This window comes from Siniperca chuatsi, linkage group LG23 (assembly GCF_020085105.1).
Source record: "Siniperca chuatsi isolate FFG_IHB_CAS linkage group LG23, ASM2008510v1, whole genome shotgun sequence".
Taxonomy (NCBI): domain Eukaryota; kingdom Metazoa; phylum Chordata; class Actinopteri; order Centrarchiformes; family Sinipercidae; genus Siniperca; species Siniperca chuatsi.
The window spans coordinates 12,535,210-12,558,483 of NC_058064.1; the positions used below are offsets into that span (position 1 = coordinate 12,535,210).

Genomic DNA, 23,274 nt, shown 5'->3' on the forward strand with positions numbered 1-23,274 from the left:
TATCCTGCCTTTAACAGAATGTGTGTGGTTGTGTCTGGTGTTACATTCTCTATAAGAAGCTGTATCTCTCTCTTAACTCCTCTTCCTGTGTTCCAGCTCTGAATCCTTTCGAGGAGCAGGAGAACGTGGACGCCAGGTTTGTGGAGGAGACGGCTGTGAAACAGACACTAATACTGCTGGGCTTTGAGGAAAAGTGAAGGATGTGCAGGGGAGCGGAAGGGCGGAGAGGGACAGGGGATGGATGGATTGAGGGGGAAACAGATGAGGGGGGAAAATGTGTCATCATTGACTGGGCCTTGAGGACAAGTACCGGATGGATGGATGATGGAGGGACGGAGGGCGAGAAGCGAAAGATGAATGGAGAGATTGAAAGGCAGAGCGCTCATAAACAAGCTCTCAGTGTTTGATGACAAATTAGGGTGGGACGGAGGGATAGATGGATGGAGACACCCAGAAAAGGAAGATGGAGGGGAGAATAGGAGGCAGATAGGACGCAAAAAGTCACTCTCTTTTTCCACCTCTTTGTTTTAGTAAATACTGAGGTGTGATGTGAAAAGGACAGCGGCACCTTATTTAACACAGTACAACAATGTATGAACAGTATTTAAAATTATAACAATAGAGAACACAGCTAGATCTTCAGCTTAATTCAATTTGAGGAAACATGCTTTTCAAATGTTTATTGAAAATCAATAACTGCAGGCAGCTATATATATATGAAGTCATATTTCTCTAGCAGCAACAATTCTCTCTCCACAACTTCTCCACTTTCTCTCAAACAATTTATGAACATCGATGTCAAATACTGCAAACAGTATTTATAAATCAACCACACTTGTTTATCCTCCTGTGCTTCCTGTAATGCTGCTGCACCCCATCAACTTGATTACATGCCGACAAAAGCTTCGCAGGCAGAGCAGCTTGATACGGTCTCTCAGTGGCTCCTGTGCATTAAATCTGATTTTAACACTGAGTTATACAGAATCTTTGCAGCTGACTGGCACTTGCAAAGATTTAAAATTACAATACCAAACAGATATTCAGATGCCATAGACTGAATGTGCGAATGAACATGGACTCTTACTTTTTATAGGAAATACACTAATTGTTACTTCATACCAAAACCAAACTGACAGATTATGTTCATAAAGAATTGCAGGACTAGAAGGATTTTTAAGCTTTGAGACAACTGAGATGTGGATTAAAGAAAAGTGGCTAAAACTTGATATCAGGAACAAATATTTAGGAAATTCACTTTGTTGCTGGCTGTTTTATGGACAATAAGGGCTGGGTATCATTTAAAATGTTTTGATACTAGTGCTGGTAAGATACATATATGTTCATGTACAGCACAATATGATACTTTACCTTGAGAAATATAAATATGTTTTCTACAGTTTTGCTAACTAAAATAGCCTAAAACCGGCCAAATTGTGATTTAAACTGAGACTATTTAACTTTTAAAAGAAGAAACAACACGTTCTTAGTACAAAATGATGCCTTACTTTGAGAAATATAAAGATGTTTTTCTACAAATTCCTCAGCCAGAGTTCTCAAATGTTAAACAATGTCTAAACACAAGCGACCGTACAAGAACTACAACTAACTGAAATAAAAACTAGCAAAATTTTTATTTAAAGTGAGACTATTTAAAAGAGGAAATATCACATTCTTACTTATACAAATGAAAAATTGAATTCATAAGCAATAAAACACACTCTTACTAAAATCCATACACTCAGGGTTTTGCTGCTACAGCCTTTGGTCTGTAGCTTATGATGGCTAATGTTAGCAAACTTTAGCTTGATATCTCTATAACGGCATGACTGAGCTAGTTCGCTGACTTTCTTAGTTAGGTAGCCAACTAATCTGCTGTTTCACTATGTTTTACCATTCACCATTATCCTGTAATTGTCACTTACTGTAAGCTGTTCAGCTAAAGCAACATCGGCTCACTTTAAATCAGGAAGTAGCTGATCAAAGAAAAAGTAAACAAGATCTAGGTTAGGAGTCCAATAACATTATAGTAACTTTATTTATATAGCATTGTAAAATCAATCTACAAAATGCTTTACAAACCATAAAGTCAAACAAGACAGTACAGGGTTAATAATAAAGCAATAAGAATTGAAATAATAAAGAAAAGACTCTGACATTACTCAGCCTGCCTGCACACACACACACGCACAAACACTCAAACACCTGGTTTGAATAACGTGCCTGTGTGCCCTCAATCATGACTGAGCTTTTACTGTAAGTGGAGAAATTGTTTGGAAATGATGGTGATGGTGTGCGTGGCATGTGTTCATAATCCTTTTCGCAGTGTCTGAATGTTGGCACCCTGCGAGACTAAATACCAGAGATTATTTACATCGCACGTCGCGCTTTCATTTGACAAATGACAAAACATTCATCTGAATAAAAAGGGATTTCTTAATCACTCATGTTTCTTATGTTTACACAAAAAAGTTATGTAAGATGAATTGTAAATAAAAAGATTTGTTTTTTCCAAGTTTACTGTATTTTTCTCTTTTATTGTTATACTTCCGAAGAACATGTTGTTGAGGGAAGTGCTGTGGCAACAGTTAGTTTTCCACGTTTCAAAGGACATTCACTGGAAACAAAGTGAGCCATGGCCTGAGAGCCAGTTGCACGGTTGAGCCTTGAGGTAAATTAGGAAATGATCTCAACTTGCAATCAAATAGTTTGTAGCTTGAAGAGCTCTGCAGAGGAGGAAGTGAGCGCTCAGATTCTTGACAATACTGTATGTTTTGGACAGACTCAGCTGAAGTCGGGAAATAATCCAGGATCAGTCACGTACGTGCTGAGTCACATTTAGTGAAGAACACACCCATCATGCTTTTATATATGCTTGTTTTGCAATACCTACATTAACGCCAAATTACACAATCTTTTTTTTTTTTTTCATCATGAGTTTTACTACCGCGGTACAGATCGTCTACATTATTTCTCTTCTGGGGAATTCCACTTCTGAATGTGAATAAATCGCTAATTCCCCACTCGATTGCCTCCTCCGCACCCTGTTATGCAGTCAGTGTTATGTAGCTGGCTAATAAGCACAAACAGTTAGGGGCTAAGTTTATCTGACAGCTCCCAACATCAGCTTGCAGTGGATGATCACACGCAGACACACGCACACACACATCGCATCGCTGGGTGGACAAGGGCTGCCTCAAAATTGGATAAACTCAACCTGCTGCCTTCTTAAACCTTTTAAGAAGTTGACTCATTGCAAAGTAAGCAAACACAAGTGGTTCTCAAAGTTTTTTTGTCTGACGCAGCCCCACATCCTTATCAGATGAGCTCAAGTACCCCTTATATCAACTGTTCCTCTATTACTTTTAGCTAAGTGTTTCGACATTTTTTCCATTACTTTTAGCCAACTATTTCAACTGTTTATCCATTATGTAATTATTTCAATGAGTTAGCCATTACTTTTAAATACGGAAGAGTGGGACACGTGAAAATTTTATTTGAGCTCTGAGAGTAAAGACAGAATTATGAGATTTAAGGGTTTTTTGGGGAAAAATAATCTTTAAAAAAAAGAAGTCAGAATTCTGTGAATAAAGGAGCTGTAAGCGACATTCGCTGCCACTGAATGTCGCACTAGAGCAAAAGCATCTCAGACCAAAACAAATGGGCGCTACGGCCCACCAGACTCCATTGAGAAAAACAGTAATTTTACATTGCAGATCATCGTAAAACAAACTTCATTCAAATTGGACAGAAACAAAATAAAACTCACCAAAAGTGTCCTTGTTAGTCTTTCCACTGTTTCAACAATCACCAACTCTGGTTTGGTCGAAATAAATCCTAATTCACCGGAATATTCTGGCTGTACGCCTCAGCTTGCACTAAAAGTGCTTGCTTTTGCCACTGATAGCCTCAGATTGTTATTCCAGAAACAGCCATCATGTTGCTCTCGCAGAAATATTTGTTCATACTTTTTGATCAAATTATGATTTATATTTTTTCAAATTAGTTGAGCTACTGCAGAAGTACAGAAGTAGTTGGGAATCACAAATGTACACAATAATGGTCCCCACATGAACGTAGTTCACAAACATACAGAGCCACCTGAAGGTCAAGGCGAGAACTTTTTTGAGGACTACTTTTGCCTTCCCTCGCAATATATTTTGCGTTACCTCACAATATTTTGCATTCTCTGGCAATACTTTTCTTCTTCGATTCCTTCTGAGCCATATGTCTATTTCCACTCAGTTGCTCCCAGCACAACGCCCCAGTAGGGATCATTGAATTTGACTTTCAACTTAAACGAATTCTTAGATCAAGAGATCTCTCAGAAAGCAGTATGGTAATCTGGTTTTTACAAACCAAACAATCAATCGATTAATTGAGAAAATAATCAGCAGATTAATCAATAATGAAAATAATCATTAGTTGCAGTCTGATACAAAATAGTTCAAAATGAGCTCCACCTACTAGAACCAACTACAACAGTAAAATCCTGCTTTTACATTAATGCATGAGTAATAATATAATATATAATAATATAACAGTCACTGGGGTCATTTTACTGCTTTGCTTACTTTTACTTTTAATACTTTAAGTATATTTTCATGATAATACTTACATAGTTTTATGTAAGTAACATTTTCAATGCAGGCCTTTTACTTGTAACAGAGTACTTTTACATTGTGGTATTAGTACTTTAAGTAAAGGATCTGAATTGATGTCCTTATACATACAGCTCCTACCCAGAAGTTTGATAATGTTCTATCTGATAACTTCTTTGCAATGGACATCATATAGTGTCCATAAACAATGCTAAATGCATTAACTTCTAAAGAATCTCCACACTACCTTCCATTCCAAATAGACATATTGTGAGGTAACGCAAAAGTAGCCTTTAAAAACATTCTTGCCGTGACCGTGAGGGGGCTCTGTACAAACACACACATGCTTACAAGCTGCAAAACATACTAACACCAAAACTACTTAACTATTCAAGCTAAGATCAGCTGATAGAACGACATCCAGAAAGTTTTTAGAAGCTTCAAAGGTGACTTTATTTTTTTTGTCAGTAGTAACCTACTCTGAATTCTCCACCCCCATTTAGAGCTTTTATTTTTTCCTTTGACTGTCCTCTGCCACCTTTTCCAACTGCCATCTCTCGTTCCTCTTCATTTAAATTCTCCTCTCTCTTGTCATTCTCTGTGCTCTTTCATTGCCTGATCTTCCTCTCTATATTTACATTCATCATTTCAGGCATTAAGTAGCCACTCTTAGCCTAGCTTAGAGCTTAAACCCATCGCAATTTATTCATCGGCTGCAAGATTACAAATGCGGGGGATGAAACGGCAACAAGACTGAAGAATATGTAGAAATATTCCTGCGCCCCTTAGAAATTAATTGATCTTTTAAGAGAAAGGTAGTAAGTCGATAATGATGTGTTGCTAAGTACAGAAATGAATACAAAACTTCATTGGTGGACATGATGTAACAATAAATCACAAATTTTCTCAAATGTCTTCCCTTCCACTCTTTTATAGTGTTACTGCAAGAAAGAGTGTAAACAAGCTCTTGCCAGTAAATTTAAAAAAAGGAAAGAAAATTACAACCAGATGCAGCCCACAAGTACGCTCTCACATGACAAAACAGCACTGGTATGCTGGACAGTGAGTACACAAACATACACAAGAAGCAGAGGAGGAGGAAGGAGCGGCACTGAGATGTGTGTGGAGAGCAGATAGATCAATAAGTGTGTAATAGAAATGAGCCAAATCACTGACATGCGCTGGAAAATATTTTTAGAAATTAAAATGCTCATTTGCTTTTACATTTGAGTGGAGATGAATTGTTTCTGGACACTGATGTGAACTGTGGGGATTAAAAATAAGCCCAAACCAACACCCACAAGTTTATGAATATATAAATATAAATGTGTGTTGATTTCTATAGCTCTAAGGGTTTGAGCGTTGGTTTGCGGATGTGTCTCATGTTGGCTCCTAGTTGGGAGGGTTTGAAGGGGGCCTGGGCTCCGTAGGGTTTGGGCAGAGGGAGCAGGCCGGTCTGGGGGATGTACGCGTCGGGACGGGTTTCAGCTGTGGTGTACTCTCCATTAGGCAACTGTCTCCACTCCTCTTCTTCAGCCAGCTGCACACACACACACACACACACACCAGGGGCAGTTTTAATATTTGATGTAAGACTGCATGACCTTGGACTAAATTGTTAAAATTTAATTGTCCTGAATTTTAATCATGAAAATGGAATAATTAATTTAGCAATTTATTTACTTTTTAACTTCTCAAGACAAAGGCAAGGGCACTAGTGAACAGTGATCTAAGATTTTTCTTTTTTCATATTAACTCCAGTAATTGAAAATACTTGTTCATCTGTCTGACTGACAGGTTATGATCCACAGATGACACCAACAGGATGTTCAGAATAACAACATTGGAAAGCTGTTTTTCTCAAAATACTTTTCTTGGAGAAAACATTAAAGGATAAGGCTGGTGATATTTTATATTGTTTATGTCAACAAATCCTATGAAAACACCAAAACCCACAGTGCATTAGTCCATACTCTGTCTGTGGCTCTTAGCCCCAAACCAATTTGTTCCTACTGAAGAGGTAAATCTTTAAAAATCACTCACAAATATATATTTTAGTTTCTAAAAAAGGCACAAAACCCAATTCCTGTGCACTGTGGATTTTAGCAAACATACAGTGTATATATCATAAAATGATGTTTTTGTCAAAGAACTAACGTAAACATCTCAACCACACCAACCTAACTCATATGCAGGCATATGTTAACTGTGGCTGGAATAAAACTAAAATATGGCTTGTAGAATACTGACAGTGGCTGACAAAATTGATTTGAACCCAACATGGCTGATGAATTTGTAACCATGGTGGACTCCTGCTGAGAAAAAAAAAATCTTCCAGTGTGCACACGTCCTCGTGACACTACAGTCCCCCCTTTGACTTTCACCCCTACAACAGCATGCAAATGAACTGTGCCTAAATCTCACTGAGACTTCAAAGAGATGGCGATTTTCTCATGCATATAAACAGTTTATCCGCTGGCATGTGATCTAAGGAGCGCACACAAAACAAGGAATAACGGCTTTGAATGCAAAAAACAGGAAAAAAACATATTCGTCTTATCAGGTTCACAAAACACATTTACATTTTAAGAGGAAGCTTAAAACGCACGATTAACAATGACTCCGAAAGTAGAAAAAAGCTGCCATTCTTAGACTGACATTTCAGTTTCTCCAGGTTTCTTCCTATTTTTTGGTTTGGCATTGTGCATGCAGAGTATTGTGGTGTATTTTTGGGCCAGCGGCTATAAGCAGGAATAAACCAGGTGAGAAAATACAGATCAGTATAACAACAGACAGGCTGCAGACAGCTGGACTAGTTTCAGACACAGCTGATCCCTGCATGTGTGCCTTTCTTATGTAGACAGCATCCACTTCTGTTTGTCAGCCAGTCTGCCCTTTTTGTCCTATGTTTGTGCATGTGGTGAAAACTATTCTAGTTCCTGGCTAGTCTCTCTGTGTGGATAGTTTCTACTTACTTCTCTGCCTGAGTCTGTGCATGTTCAGGTATACAGCAGCCCTTTTGTCCCTCAGAATCTTAATCGATTCCTGCCCTGCGTCGTGTCCCCGCTTCACTTCTTTTTTCTTTGTCACTCTATCTTCTTTTCTTGCCTCTCAGTGCTTTAATCAATTCCTGACCAGTGATCTCTGTGTGTGTCTGTGTGTTTCTTTACCTTCTTTCTCTCCTCTTTGTCCCTCTGTCTCCTCTTCTTGTCTCGGAGCATCCTCCTCCACTCCTCCTCTATCTCAGGGCATGGTGGCAGGCCCTGTTCCAGCTGCTGCTGGCACCTGTCCATCTGGAAACGCAGGGGCAGTGTGAGAAACATTCACTTTGTATTCCTATCACTCCGTCCACTCTGCGCTCTCCTGGCTCAATTCAATTCTAACTGCACCCGAAAACAGATGGTCGTATTAGTGTCAGAATTTGGGCAAAGTTATGCTTCTGCATTTTTTACTTCTAGTTGTGTCTGTGGTGTGCTGCAGGCATACATCAGCTGCAGGGGCTCTTCAGGTTATTAACACGCATCTCTTGAAACATTTAGAAGGCGTGTGGGAAATCCTCTAATTTTTAGTAGTTTCATTTTTTATTGAGATAGAAAGCAGTGAGACTCTGTTCAAACCAGTTCGAATTTCAAAATATCTTGTTTAAATGATGATTTAGCTCAGGGCTTTTTGCCTTCCCTTAAGACTCACACACTCCATGGTGGTTATGTCCATGCTCCAACTCAACAGGAAAATGTTTTAAAATAACAATAATATAATAATAATAGTGATAATGTGAGTGGTTGATAGCATGAGTCGTTAACGACTGATGCAAATCAAAATCAAGTAAAATGATTGGTTCACTTCTGAATGAAAATGTACTTTAAATAAAATCACTGTATATTTTGACATGCTGCCTGCAAAGCTGATTTTGCAGGATTTAATGTTGCAAAGTGTGTAACTGTAAACATAATAAATGAGTTATCAGGGTAAAACCGATTTCTTTCTCAGTGCAATCATGCAGGCTTTGACCGTTAAAGTTAACCATGTTACCTTAAAGCTGTACTGATCAATATTTTATATTAACAATGGATAAATTCCTACGAGTAATGTGAAAGGGGTCTGCCATAGTGACAAACCCACAGAGAATTATGACCCTTCAGTCTTCTGAAGTGTTTTAGCGTCTTTCAGCTCACCATTTTGGTTGTACGTGTCGCACCTTTAATGTTTGAGTACACTCTCACCTCTCTTATCAGCCGTGCTTCCACTACCTTGTTTTTCAGCAAAAAAGCCCTGATAAACCCACTGTACGCTTGGCAGACAAACAAAGTTAGCGACTAGCTGGTGAACATAGTGGAGCATTTAGGATCAAGAGCCAGTTCCCCTCAGGACTTGGTGGAGACCAAAACAGAGCAAAAAGAAGAGTGAATATTGGACTTGCATTCATGAGGTGGATGCTGCTTTAAAGCTTGACTAGTTGTTTTGTTTACGGATAGGAGACAGGAAATTAAAAGTAACAGATATGTGTATTAAAGGTAAATACATTATAATAGCATAGCTGTGCAGATAAGGATTTAGCCTGTGGATAAGCAGTAGTATAAAATACAAATACAGTAATTAGCTTTAAACAACAACAGAAAAATATTACACCTACATGTAATATTCTTATATGATGAGCAAGTTAAAACTATTCAGAGCCATTATTTAAGGTTAACTTACTGTTAATGCAATCTTGAGTCTTTTGAACACAGTTAAGAGCAGCCAGTTAGGTAAGTTGCCTAATATTTTAACTTAACAGGTTAAATGTTAACAATGGAACTTTTCTTGGTTTCTATGGATACAGAAGTTGCTAATGGCCTACTTGTGCTACTTTCAGTTACAGTAAACAAACAACAACTTATTGAAAGTTCATTCTTGATCTTGGACAACAATCTCACCACATGGCTACAACAGCTACTGAGTAGACCTTGTGGTTTTTGTCAAACACCAACATAAATTCTGCAGATTTAACCTGTTTTAAAAAACGTATTGCTTACTGCGGGACCAGTGGTGACTGTGAATGCTCAGCACCATTGCTAAATATTAATCCTGATTCCCTGATGCTTTCATCTACTGTGTTAGCACTAATTCATTTGTTTGTTATTGCATTGTTTCTCTTTCTTTCATTGACACTGTTTCATTTTTATGAACCCCTTAGAGTTTTTTTAATGTCATTTATGAAAATGATTATTGAATATTTTATCTCTCTGTTCTTACCTCTTGATTTGTTTCACTGGACAAATAAGCAAAATAAATGGGTTTTGAGGTGAAACATGGGACACAGTAAGAAATTATTGTTGAGACACTTTTTGCTCTCTTTGATCGCCGTCAGTAGAGAGTGATAGGAATAATGATAAAAACAGTGGGAGACTGAGGGGATAAAGTGCAACCAAGATCACAGTTTCTGGACTCCAGAATCACACTGTTGTGGGTGTCTGGGTCAACCTCTGACCTGGAGCTGTTTCTCTTTGATCTCTTGTTGGAGAGACAAAGCAGCAGCCTGCTTCATGGAAAGTTCTGCAGAAACGGCCATCATACGGTGGTTGGTGTCGATTATGTGAGTTCGGAGCTTGTTTAACTGGAGGCAGACACACAGAGATGAGGTGAATTTCACACTGATTCAACATGCATTTAGATACAGAATTCATGTTTTGATACACATAAGATACAAGTATAAAAGCTAATCATTCAATGTGATCTGATTTAGACCTGTCTTGATGAACTATGATGATGCAGTACATTACAAGGCCATTCAATATTAATCATAAAGTTCCACTCTACTTCTACTCCTACTGTACCTGTAGGTGCACATATACATGTACGTATATTCATCTACTTACATCTAGTCAGTTAGCTAATACTGTGAGAGGACCTTTGAGCTTAGACTTTTGTCACATATACTTACATCTCAAATTAAATTTATCTTCATTCATGTCATTATTACATGCAATGAACCATGTTCCACTTGAGGCTATTTATAATTGTGTGAGAGAGAGAGAGAGAGAGAGAGAGAGAGAGAGAGAGAGAGAGAGAGAGAGAGAGACAGACAGAGACAGAGAAAGTGAGAGTATGAGGAAATTGTAATGCGCGGTGAACTCCTTAATGCCCACTCTGCATGCTACTCACATGCTACTCAAACAATGTGAGTGTATTTGTGAGAGAGACACAGAGAGAGGTGTGATTGGTGAGACTGTGCATTAACAGGTGAATGATATAATATGTGTCTTTGCATGTGTGTGTTAATTGGGGTGTACATCCTTTTGTCTGTATTGTTCAATCTGTATGTATATGAGCTGAGCCTCATCTCTGTCTGTGTGCAAGTGGGTCTTGTTGTCTACCTTCTTTGCCAGTGAGAGTCTGTCCTGTTGGCAGTTCTCTGCCTGCTCGCTGAGTGGCTTCCAGAGCCGGGTCACCTGGTCCACGAGGAGTTCTTTTTCCAGCACCTGCCTCTCGCGCTCTGCTAGATTCGCCTCCAGCTACATGCATAGAGACACAATGATTCTGATATTTTTTCATGGATTTTCATCACAAATCATTGCAATTTTTGCTCCTATATAGTAACATAAACAAAAAAGAAAATATGACCTAAATTCATTAAATAGATACCATGTATGGGGCTGGGTGACAAATATATGCCTATATGCAGTTTTTGAGGCACAATAACATTTTGTAATGTTGTTGTGTACCTGCTCAATCTTCTTGACCAGTTCTACAGTTGAGGGGTCTTCACCTTTCAGCTCTTTGTAATCGACTGTTCGATTCAGACCTTCAAGTGTCTTGTCCCTGGCTTCTGACAACTGAGAGACAGAGAGAATTAGAGATAAAAACAAGACTAGACTACGAGTTGACAGTGTTACACTTACATATCTAATACAGGCCTATATACTGTACATATAAGCCAAAATGTAGTCATCGAGTCACTGTCATTGAGGTCAGGTAATGAAAATAATACCACAGGAAAACACACTTCACACAAATGAATAAGTAAAGAACATGAAAGTAGAAAAGCAAGACATCTAGAATTAGTCAGCTACTGTCTGTGTTTCAAGTGCCTTCTCCTCCAGGCATTTTAAGATACTTATTGCACTGGGGATTTTAAAAAACGCAGCTAAATGTAGTGCCGATATGGGAGCTACTTCCCACTAGGTGACAAGTCACTGGCAAAGTGTGATAAAAGAAACCAACATTTTAAACGCCACAGGATTTCTCTAAGGGACTGGTTTTAAAAAAAATAATATTCTGACATCCCTTAAGGCAACATAAATAGAAAGGGAGGTAAGGATACACAAGAAAGCACAAAGAAGATGAGTTTAAAGAGTGGAGAGAGACAAAAGGCAGGCAGGAGGACAAGAGGAGACATTAAAATTAAGTGAGGGGACAGCACAGGCATTTTAGATTCAGGCCTTCAGCTGACACTCTTATCCTGAAACAGCTGCAGTTAGTGAGTGAGGGGTTTAGAGTGTTGCTCAAGTTAAAAATGTAGTGCTGACATGATTCAATGATTAACTGTTTAGATGAACAACAGAAAATTAACATCTAAAACATGAATTAAAAGCGCACCGTGGCGTTTTTGGCCTGTGGTAGCGCTATGGAACAGTCTTTTAATGAGTTGGTCCCATTTTGTTTGTCTTGTCTCAAGGACGCGCATTCAAATGCAAACGCAAACATTGCTACCAATGGTTTCACACTTTTCCACTAATCTACAGGTGTTGGGAATGCGCCAAGAAATGCAGCAGTGCCCCAACAAAGGCAAGGAAGAAGAAGACGCAAGCTAGTAAAAATGGATGGAACTTCAGACTCCCAAAACTACCAAATATATCAGGCTGAATTTTTTGTCAATCAATCAGTTGACGAAATAATTAACACATTAATCGAAAGAGGATAATTGTTATTTGCAGCCCTTAAAAACGCACAACCATGAAGAGGATATGGGCTTATAGCTGCACCTTGATTCACCTGGTCACTCTGTTTCATGGAAAAAGCAGTTGGTTCTAATGTAGATTATAGAGACAAAGACAAATAAGAAGACACTCGTAACCTGTGCAGGGACTGCAGAGGAAAATGAGCATTTAAAGTAGCTACAGTAAGTAAGGGAAGTTAATGCAAATGCCCAATGGCCCCATTACAGCAAAATAAAGGTAGTCTATATATAAAAATATATGAAGGTGAGATGATCAAGAAACCATGACAGGGACTATAAAAGGGACGTAAGCAGAAAATAGAAAGACGGAAAAAACAGATCAGATGACAGAAGAGAGAAAAAAGTGAAGAAAAAAAAGAGAAAACATGAGAAAATATGAATAGATGCCAGGGGAGATTGGACAAGGAGACAAATATAAGTGAAGAAGAAGTGACTGGATAGACAGTGGAAACTAAAGAAAGGAGTGGTGAGAAGTTGAGGAGGAAAAACAGGGTGTGGAAAAATGCTGTACACAGGCGGCCTGACCTAGCTTATGAAACAGCAGCTTCTCTCCACTCAACCATACAGTGTGTGCGTGTACATGCACCTGTGTATGTTTATGTTCCTGTATCTAATGTGAGAGTTTATGTGTCAGACTTGAAAAACAGTATGGAACAAAGTGATGATTCCTGTTTTCCCTCCCTTCACAGAAGATATTAATGAAGCCTCTCGTACGGAAACAAGACAGTGAATCTGATTAAAACAGACTTCAGTGTTCAGCCCCTTATAAAGATACTTCCCCTGCAACGTCATATGACTCAAGCTAACTTAATAGTATGACTGTCATGTGATTAACTGGGGGGTTTGTAAGGCTAAAGTTACAGATGCTCAAGAAGAAAAAAGAAAACTGACAGTAAGCAGCTGATATACTAAAAAGCTGAGACAGAGATGAGAGTGGAGCAGATGTACACAGAATGACTGATAAAAGGCTGACAGATAGAGGAAGATAAAGTGAAGAAGAGCAAAGGAAAGACAGCATGAAGACCAGAGTGAGAAAAGGAGAGAGAGATAGGATGTGAAAGCAGACAAGAAAGACAGAATTAGAGAGAAAAAAAAGAGATGCAGAGAAACAGGAATTGGGAGTGACTAACAGAGAACACAGTTATCTGCAGTTTTCACAGAGAATATGACTTCGACAACAAAACCTTGTTCATGGTGCAAGGAGTTGAATGCATGTTAAGTAGCCTACATTTCAAAACCAAAATTAAGCAACAAAGCCGGCAAGATGATCCTATTTCCTGCTGAACATGCAAATGAAGGGCACCAAACTGTAAATCATAGTGACACTACAAATTAAAGTTGAACTGAATTTTGAATTTTTTCCACTTTTTATGTAAGGAAATATATAATACAGCAGCTACAGTATTTTGCATATTTTTCAATTCATCAAAAGTGGATAAAACAGTTTTTTGACATATTTGTGGAAATAGTGTGCAAACTTCAAGCCTCTGGGTGGGCATTTCCTATAGCAGTGGCTGACTGACATTTAAGGACCAGCTAGGAGACGCATTGTCAACTTCCATGGTGTGCTGCTGACTGGAGCACGTCGTAGCCCTGTATACACAAAACGCTGTGAAGCCCTGGCCACTTCCTTTCGTTGCCTATGCTAACCGGTTGGGCTGTTTAGACAGAGCATGCCATGGCGTAGAGCTCAGTGGCCGGTTTGCGATCTGCAGCTATAGTTTCGGCATCTGTTCTGTTTTCTTTGCGCACCATGAGCAAATCTGGCAAGAAAACACACTGATAATCTATTAATCTATTATTAATCTATTATTACTATATAAATGAGAAGCCCCCTCCTTGCAGATCCTCCAAGGTGATCCTTTTAACTGTTGCAGAAGAAGCGACGCCCCGCTTATCCAGGAACACATACAAAGCTTTACGTTATAAATTCATGAGGTTATTATGAAGATCAGCTCTATGTGTGATTAGAAAAGAGCAGAATTGCTTGTTGACTGGCGCGGAGAAATGCACTTCTGGTGTGAACAGCCAGGCTACTGCTCGCTCAAGAATGAAGTGACCTATCGCGGCACTTCCGCCTCGTGTGTGTCTGTTCAAGCATGTTATTTCAACACCTGCTGAGTCATTGTCAAGCTCCTGCACACTCAGTTTTGTGTCTGTCCCACACAATGCAAAAGAAGGGGACTAGCTAGCATTAGCTGTCTTTCTGTCTTGGCTCCAGTTGTAGTGATGGAAAATGACCAGACTGTCAAAACTCACAGCAACCAGTTGTCCCATAGTTCTGTAACTTCAGCACTCTGTATACAGTATTTCCCCATGCTATGAATCATGACACAGAGTTACATAAGATGATAGATGGGACTCAGCAATGGTTAAACTAATAGTCCGACATTGTGAGAAATACTGTTATTTGCTTTCTTGCTGAAAGTTGGGACATTTCGATATTGGATGAATACTGTACCACTCTCATATCTGTATGGTAAAAACTAATCCACCGCCAGCCCCCAGCAGCTGGTTAGCTTAGCTTAGCACAAAGAGTTTCTGCAAGAAATAGTCTGGAAGGTAACCCCCCTAAAAAGTCAAATTGTTGTGTTTACACTTCGTTTTTTTGTACGGCTTAAACAAACGAGATGGGGTGCCCCGGTTGCTCTAGTAGAGCACGTACCATTATTAAGGCTCCTTTCACAGCGGTCCAGGTTTGAATCCAGCCTGGGCCCTTTGCTGCATGTCATTCCTTCTCTCTCTCCCCTGCCTTTCCTGTCTCTCTCTACTGTGATTATCCAATAAAGCAGAAATGCCAAAAAATAATCTTAAAAACAATCAAGACACAACAAAATACGCTTTTGCAAGCGTATTTCCCAAAATGTCGAACAATTAACAATGTCTGTGTGGCTGTTAGAATTTAAGTGATATTAAAAACAATTTTTAGTGCCTGTCCACACAGATATTGCTTCATTCAAATTACCAGTGCTAACATTGTCAGTTAGTACCAAAAAATCATGCCCCCCTGGAGAATAATAATGTAAGAGGTGGTATTGTGGCAGAAAAACAGCTAAACCTTTTCAATTTTAAATTTCTTCTTTTGGTAATTACAACTTTAGGAAATCAGTATATAAATCCTTGGTATTTGTTTTGACTTGTGTACTGATTTCGTCAGCTAGCTAACTGCTATGTAACAATTAAAGAATTAATATTCAGTGTAAAGAAAACTCCCTGCATTAGAGATGTTTTAATTTATGTCACAGCTTTAAATGAAGATCAACTTTTCAGATTACGTCAGAATCTGCAAATACCTGACTGAAACAAGTGTGTGCCCACTCTTCACTTTTGAGTCTGATTGATCTGTGTTCCACCCTCATATGCAACCACCCTGAGCCATTTAAACACTACATGATGGATGGGATACAACGTGTCTGTCACTCTCCTTCTCCTCTCTGCGCTCTTCAATCAATCTTTTTTTTCTCTGTTGTGCCCTCGCTCTTAACATTTTTATACCCGTCCTCCTCCTTCCGTTTGTATGCGCTGATGTTTGTCTTTCTCTTTGTATTCATCTGTCTCTGTGTCAGTGTCTCTGTTCTGCCTGCCTGCCTCTCTGTTTTCTTCATCTGACAGTCACAAAGAATAGTTGCTTTCTTGGCTCATGAATGCTGTAAACCATTGTACATGTGACAACATCTACACAGAATACAATTTGCATATCATTTACATAATTTCTTTTAGAGCCACATAATAGATGGCACACTGCATGCTTAACAGTATAATAATAAAGATAAATAATGACCTTATTTATATACCACTTCCCAAAATTAGGTTACAAAGTCCCTCACAATTAAAAAGGATAAAAGACAAAGGGACAGATCAGTAAAGCAGAAAGGTCAGTAAAGTAAAAAATCATAATAAGGTTATGTAAGGTTAATTAGCAGAACATGTGAGCACAGGAGCTGAACTGAAGCTTTCATACGCCCCAAATGAGGAATAAATTATAATTAGATATGAAAATATGCATTTTAACGTGGCTTCTACATGAATATTTGACAGCAGGTTACATAGTATAGAAACACACATAATTGTAGTAGAGCCCGGTCGATTATCGGTCGACTGATTTTATCGGCTGATAGGGGCCTGATATGGGCCTATGACGGATATATCGGTATTGGCAGATATGTTTTCTGATGTGAAAACTTTTTTTTACAGAACATATAATGTAGAAAACGATGCTTGGGGTGATTTAGAAATGGTGTCATCACATAGTTTGTCCAGCAGAGCACGCTTCGACTCCATTGTTTACAATACTCTCAGTGAGCACTGTCTGCAGCACATGTAGCAGAGTGCATCACAGCTGAGCAGACAGTGGTGCAGACGGTGGTGCGGACGAAGTCAAGCGGTGTCTTCACGGTAAGTTGCTAACTAGTTTGTGAAATACATACTGGAAAGTTAATAAATGACCCCATCATTTTCCCTTTTCAATATAACAAATAATGTTAACCCTGTCCCTGACAACCACCATGTCACTCATGGTTATCACATCTGTTTGCTATGTTAGCCAGCTAAAGTTTGTCAGTACAGTCAGTAACATAACAGATTGAAAGGTAAGCATCAGAGCATCTTTCTGCAGCTCAGCAGACGGTGCGGTGGTGGTTTGAGTCTGTTGAGTGTTGATTTCGCGCTACGTTGTTACCTAGTTGGTGAGACGCAAAGCTGGAAAGAAAATAAACAATGTCCCCATCTTTTACTCTCTGTAACAACGAGCTGATCATACTCATTAATGTTAGACATTAACAGCGAAATATTGCTAAAGATGAAGATGGTGTAGTCCCTCATTTGTCCAGGAGTGTTCTATCGTAGAAAAGGTTTCAGTCGTAGTCATCTGGACACTCTTTTCAGAATCAAGACGTTTCGGCTCCCATCCGGAAGTCATTCTCAATTGTGAAAAAATGGGACGGGAACTCAGAAATTTAAGCTACTCTGTGTTACATAAGCCCTGTCCTCAGGGAGGAGTCTTCCTGAGTATCTGTTGATTAGCTAGTTTCACCTGAAACTGACCTAATTGTTTCCACGATGGCCCAGTAATCAGGCCTATTGTTTTCTGGCTGCACCCCCCTCATCACTGTTAAGTACCTGATTAGCATATGATTGGCGTGACCAAGGTGCTAATACACTGTGATAGACTTTGGGCAGATTGAATCTCAGACCACCATTTCTGTTCAAAGAAGGGTTTTCTTTTTTCACAAAAATGGCTTCCTTGACACCCTGTTCAAACCAACTCTTCTCTCTACTTAGAATCTTCACCTCCCTGTCTTCAAATGTGTGGTTTGTAGGTTTTAGATGCAAATGCACGGCGCTCTGCAATCCTGAGTTAGCGTGTCGTCTGTGCTGAATAAAGTCTTTTGTGAAGTGGCTGTTTGGTCTCACATATGTACCGTTCTTTGCAGTTTTCCTCACTGCATTGAATGGAGTAAACTACATTGCTCTGTTTTTGTGTGGGCATCTTGTCCTTAGGGTGAATGAGTTTCTGTGTCCAGATGACTACGACTGAAACCTTTTCTACGAAAGATGAAGATGACATGTTTTGGTAAGCAAATCCAATCCATTGAAATAATGGTTCGAAATCGGAACAAAGCTGTTGCCTGAATCTCATAGCTAGCTTGATAGAGTAGAGAATACGTGGTTTAGTGGAGAGCAAAGCAACTAAATACATTTACTCAAGTATTGTATTTGAGTTTAGTTTATTAGCTATTTATTTTATTTTTATTTTGTCTTTATTTTCTCAGTCTTCATTTCTAGAATTGGTTCACAATGTATATGTTAAATTATTTAACATGCTAAAGAATATTTAACTTATATTTTTATTTAATAAGATTATTTGTTTAAGAAAGCAGCCCTAAGTACCTTTGCATAGTCATATTGGTGCAAAATCCACATAGAAAAGGTCTATTTACATTCCAGCTCAAAAATTCACTGTATCAGCTGCTATATTGGTAATCTGTGAATTTTCCCCCCTAAAATCGGTATCGGTATGGATTTGAAAGATGATACTGACTCTGCTGACCAGAATTCCTCAGGCAAATCACTCCACAGCATTCAAGCCCCTGACAACAAAAGCCCTCACTTTCAGTCTCTAATTAGGATACAGGAATAGTTATAAGGTAAGGTTCTTGCCTGCAGAGGACCTCAGGCTTCATCAAGGCTCGTAACACTTTAAAAGAACGATAACTAGGGCCAGACCATGCATGACCTTAAAAGTAATCAGTGACTGCATATGATTTGGAGTTATCACCCCAACAGTGAATATTAGCAGCCAAGGTGTACAGTATGGTAAAAAAAAAAAAAAAAAGCATTTTCTTTATGTCTGAAAAGCCAGTGTAAAAATTCCATTAGAAATGTGCTGTGGGAATCTCAAGCAGAGCTAACTTACTGGTGGTCCTACAAAAAGACGTCATTGCTGGACCACTGTAACACTGACTACATTTGGGATACATCCCAACTTGTCTGAGTTAGAATGCTGGAAATTCTTTGGTATTTAGGCAGCAGTGTGAAGAGAAGTCAGATCATAGAGGTGAGTTACCAAATGACTTCCAACGGTTGTAGAGTAGAGTTTCATACATCATGCAATGACAAAAAACACAAAAAACAAAAACAAATGACAAAACAAAAATAAAAAGGCTGATAATACTGTGACTTGACTGTGTGCTTGCTTTTCGTGCTTGCTCTCTACCTGTCTCACTTAAGTCTCTCACATACAACACAAATTCACTTGGACAAGACACAATTCATGGTGGGTTTCCCCATGGTAATAAGTTCCAGACAGGTTGGACAAAGATTTAAGAGAGGGACAGACAAACAATATGACTCACCACCGTAGGGACAGTGCAGTATGTCAGCCCCACCCTGTTATAAATCCTACTCCATTACTGTGTGTGTGTTCTATAAATATCTCTCTCTCTGTATGTTTGTGATATGGCTGCATGTGACTTTGTATAACAGAGGTATAGCTAGTCATTAGAGGACTGCTGAACAATATTCAGATGTTCTGCAAGGGTATTATCACAACTTCACAAACACTGCACTGATCTCAGCGTGTGCACTGATGCGTGTGCACCTGTATGTGTGTTTGAGATGTTGACGTGCCAGCAACTCATAAACAAGTAGTAAATTCAGAATCCAACACCAACCTCTGTTTATTTTGCAGCAATTAAAATTCCTCAGAGCAAATGAAAGCCTCAGAGTATATTGAACTTCAATAGTCTCACAGATGGCCCGATCTATCTTTGTCAAAATTTCCCATCAAAGGGAGGGGGGGTCCGTCTGCAATGAACAGATAAACTGGTCACAGATGAATACAAATACACAATATATATAATAAATCGACAGCAAGGCAGCTGCATGGAAATTGAATTCACATAGAGAATGAATTCGCAGGCAGAATGAATTGAGCTGGCAAGCTTCCTGCAATAGGAGAGACCCCTGTGATTCACTTTTTGTACCCAGGAGAGCTAGATGGCTGTATGAGGGAAAACAGCAATTTAGAAAATGATTTGCTATTTACACACAGAGGAGAGGGAGAAATATGGAATGAGTGGATGGATGAATAGATGAACAGACAGATAATTTCATTCACTAATCAGGGATGTAACTGTTGATTGTTAGAAAGTTCCAGGAGTTGCATGTGTATCCAAACAAGAAAGTCTACAGCCATGCTAGCAGCTCTGTGTGGCTGTACTTAGGCACAGCAGTGTTTAAAGTTAATGCTAACGTCAGCATGCTAACATACTCACAATGATGCTGATTAGCACAAAACTCAATGTACAGCTGAGCTGACGGGAATGTCATTAGTTTTCTATGTATATAGTCATGAACCAAAGTATTTGACAAATAACATTTTTAACCTGATGATGGCACTAAATGAAAAGTTAAGGGATCAGCAAAGTTATTACAATATATCCAGAGGGGTGAACAAAATTTCATGGAAATGCATCCGATAGTGACATATTTCACTCAAAACCACAAATGTCAACCTCATGGTGGCGCTAGAGGAAAAGTCAGGGGATCATCAAAGTCAATAGGATTTATCCTCTGGGGATCAGGAATGTCTATACAAACTTTCATGGAAATCCATCTAACAATTGTTGAGATATTTCATTCTGGACCAAAGTGATGGACCAACCGGCCAACAGGCAGTAATTGCCATCCATAGAGCCACGCAGCTAGCATGGCTAAAAAGGACAGAGGGTAGGATTGTACTGTATCTACAGACAAACGCAAGGTCAGTCAGAAAAGAAAAGGGAGAAGATAAAAATGTGAAAAGGGAAGGGAGGTTGGAAGGGACTAAAATAAATAGTTACTTCCAATGAAACAAAAACCTTAAGAATGCCTCGAGGGAACAATGGGAGTAAGGATGGTCAGACAGTGAGGAGGGAAAGAGTAAAGAAACAAATGTCGAGAGAATCAATAGGAAATAAGAGTGAAAGAACAGGATGGCACCAACAAGGCTTATTGTAGCAAATGATAAACAGCAGAAGGAGTAAACAGATGGAGAAAAGGGAAAGGGGCGTTTTTCAAAAAAGCAGCACATGGTGAAGTCTGTTCCAACACTGCGTTCTTCCAAAAGAGCACAAGACTCAGATGAGAGAAGTCTGGTCCAACAGCAAGTCAAAACCAGTCACTCTGATCCAGAGCAGCAACACACCCAATCCCACGACACAGCCACTGGCAGGGAAACTCAGCGTGTGTGTGTGTGTGTGTTTGTGTGCCTCTCTCAAATCTCTCTCCTTCTATGTGTCTGTCACTCTCTATGTATTACAAAGTTGCTTGAATACGTTTTTGTTTTTGTTTTTGTTATTTATTCATTTGTATCTCAGTCTATGTGAAATGTCTATATGTGCAGTGTGTGGTTGTTTGGGTTTGTCCCTCTTGGTTTAGATCTTCATCTTCTTCCTGCATGTCTGTCTGTAGAGTTTAGTTAGCAAAAGTACTGTTACTCTGTCTCTGTTCAGACTTATGAGAATGTTCAACCACAGTCCGTTCACCTATAAATTAACCACTTTTGATGAGTAATCAAAGACATATAGGGACATATAGTAATTGTGTACGAACTAAAAAAAAACCCACAATACATTCTCACAAAAGTACAATTCTTACTATGTTGTTTTTCTAAAAGCCTTATGTCTTTTAGATGGAGAAGTGATGGGGGGTCTGTGCATGCTTGCAGTAGTTGTGTGTTAAGTCTCTGGAGAGACTTTTCTCAAATGCAAAAGTAAAATTCATCTGGATTATGGTCAAAAGAAATACTTTTGCTGATATTCCTGTAAGCAGAGTAGAATGTGAACAGTGAGTCTGTTCATTAAATTAAAAAGAAAGCTCTCCTATACAGTATATTGACCAGAGAAATTCAAAAGTCTCACTATAAGGTGGAGCTTTGAAAGTATTTCAAAACAGATCTGCTCATTAGTCGTGCTCTAAGTGAATCCTCTGGTGTCTGTATGTTCACAAGTATTGTCTTCTGGAGTTCGTACTTCACTGTTCTTTTTGGAGTTCCCCTAACTTGACAAAGATACACATAAAGTTGAACAATAATCTGCAATACCCTAGACACATACAACTAACATGAACACACAATCATCGACTTCCTAAGAACTTATGACGACTTTCCACTGACATCCCATAAATCACATAAATGTCTGTTGGCCTGCAGCACTCTTTGATAAAGTCTCTTGCTTGCCATCATGAACATGCATACATACATACACACACACACACACACACACACACACACACACACACACACACACGCACACACGCACACACACACACACACACACACACAATTTACCAGAAGATTCCAAGGAAAATCTTGCAAACGCACAAAATCTGTCTTTTCAGTGCAACTCTTATCATCTGATCACACCACAAAGAACTAATTGACAGGCCTAACTGCTTCCAGATGGGATTTTGAATCCAATAATCTAGGCCACATTGTGATGTAGTCAGGGTCACGCTGTGATTGGACACTGAAGAAATGTTTGCAGCAGTACACTGAAGGCAAAATCTGCACAAATTAGTGGATATATGAGTCAAGGCACTTTAAAGAAACTGTAGGGGCACTATAGAAAACAATAACACGAGCTCCTATGTGCAATGCTCATACAATACAATAATATACCTGGAGGAGGCTCTAACACTAGCCCTTGCAAAAAATAGGGAGCACTGAAACTGTTCAGTACTACAGTGCACCTGCACATTGCTGTAACTTTTGGGAACTATAATTTCTTGTTGGCAAGACACAAGAGAAAGGAGAAGTGGGCACTGGGATACTGTCACCGGGACACTGTCAATGCTCTTCAAACAACAGAAAAGATTTAAATAAATGATTTCCATGAAACATGTCTATTACATGTCTTGACTGATTATTAAGAAATAATAATGAGGAAGTTCAGATGTTGAAATAGTTATAAACTTGGAAGTGTATGAGTGTGTAGGTTTATGTTGGTATACGCACATCCTTTTCTCACCTCTATCTGCAGCGTGGTGATCTCGCCTTCCAACTTTTTCTTGAGGGGCACCTCATTCTTCTTCAGGTCTATCAGTCTCTTCTCCTCATGAATCGCTAACTGTAAGTCTCTCATCTCCTTCTCCAGGGTCTCCAGCGCTATGTTGCCCTTAGTAATGGCTGCCTCCTGGATGTTCACCTTTTCATAGCAGTTGAATAACACCTCCTCATGCTCCAGGAGCTGAATGCCA

At 39.1% G+C, this 23,274-nt stretch overlaps 2 protein-coding genes across 7 annotated transcripts in view; one reads left to right on the forward strand and one right to left on the reverse strand.

The window, feature by feature from the left end:
• Positions 1–2,512, forward strand: part of LOC122871075 (gamma-secretase activating protein) — a 41,360-nt gene extending 38,848 nt beyond the window's left edge. For all 4 annotated transcript variants that reach the window (XM_044185668.1, XM_044185671.1, XM_044185669.1 and 1 more), the window contains one exon: positions 97–2,512. In XM_044185668.1, coding sequence (XP_044041603.1) covers positions 97–197 — 101 coding nt within the window. In that variant the 3' untranslated portion in view covers positions 198–2,512. The remainder of the gene's footprint in view (positions 1–96) is intronic.
• Positions 2,513–4,769: 2,257 nt separating this feature from the next.
• ccdc146 (coiled-coil domain containing 146) overlaps positions 4,770–23,274 on the reverse strand; it is a 50,272-nt gene continuing 31,767 nt past the window's right edge. For all 3 annotated transcript variants that reach the window (XM_044185675.1, XM_044185674.1, XM_044185676.1), the window contains 6 exons: positions 23,046–23,274; positions 11,303–11,413; positions 10,955–11,092; positions 10,069–10,194; positions 7,769–7,891; positions 4,770–6,138 (listed from right to left, as the gene is read on the reverse strand). In XM_044185675.1, coding sequence (XP_044041610.1) covers positions 5,938–6,138; positions 7,769–7,891; positions 10,069–10,194; positions 10,955–11,092; positions 11,303–11,413; positions 23,046–23,274 — 928 coding nt within the window. In that variant the 3' untranslated portion in view covers positions 4,770–5,937. The remainder of the gene's footprint in view (positions 6,139–7,768; positions 7,892–10,068; positions 10,195–10,954; positions 11,093–11,302; positions 11,414–23,045) is intronic.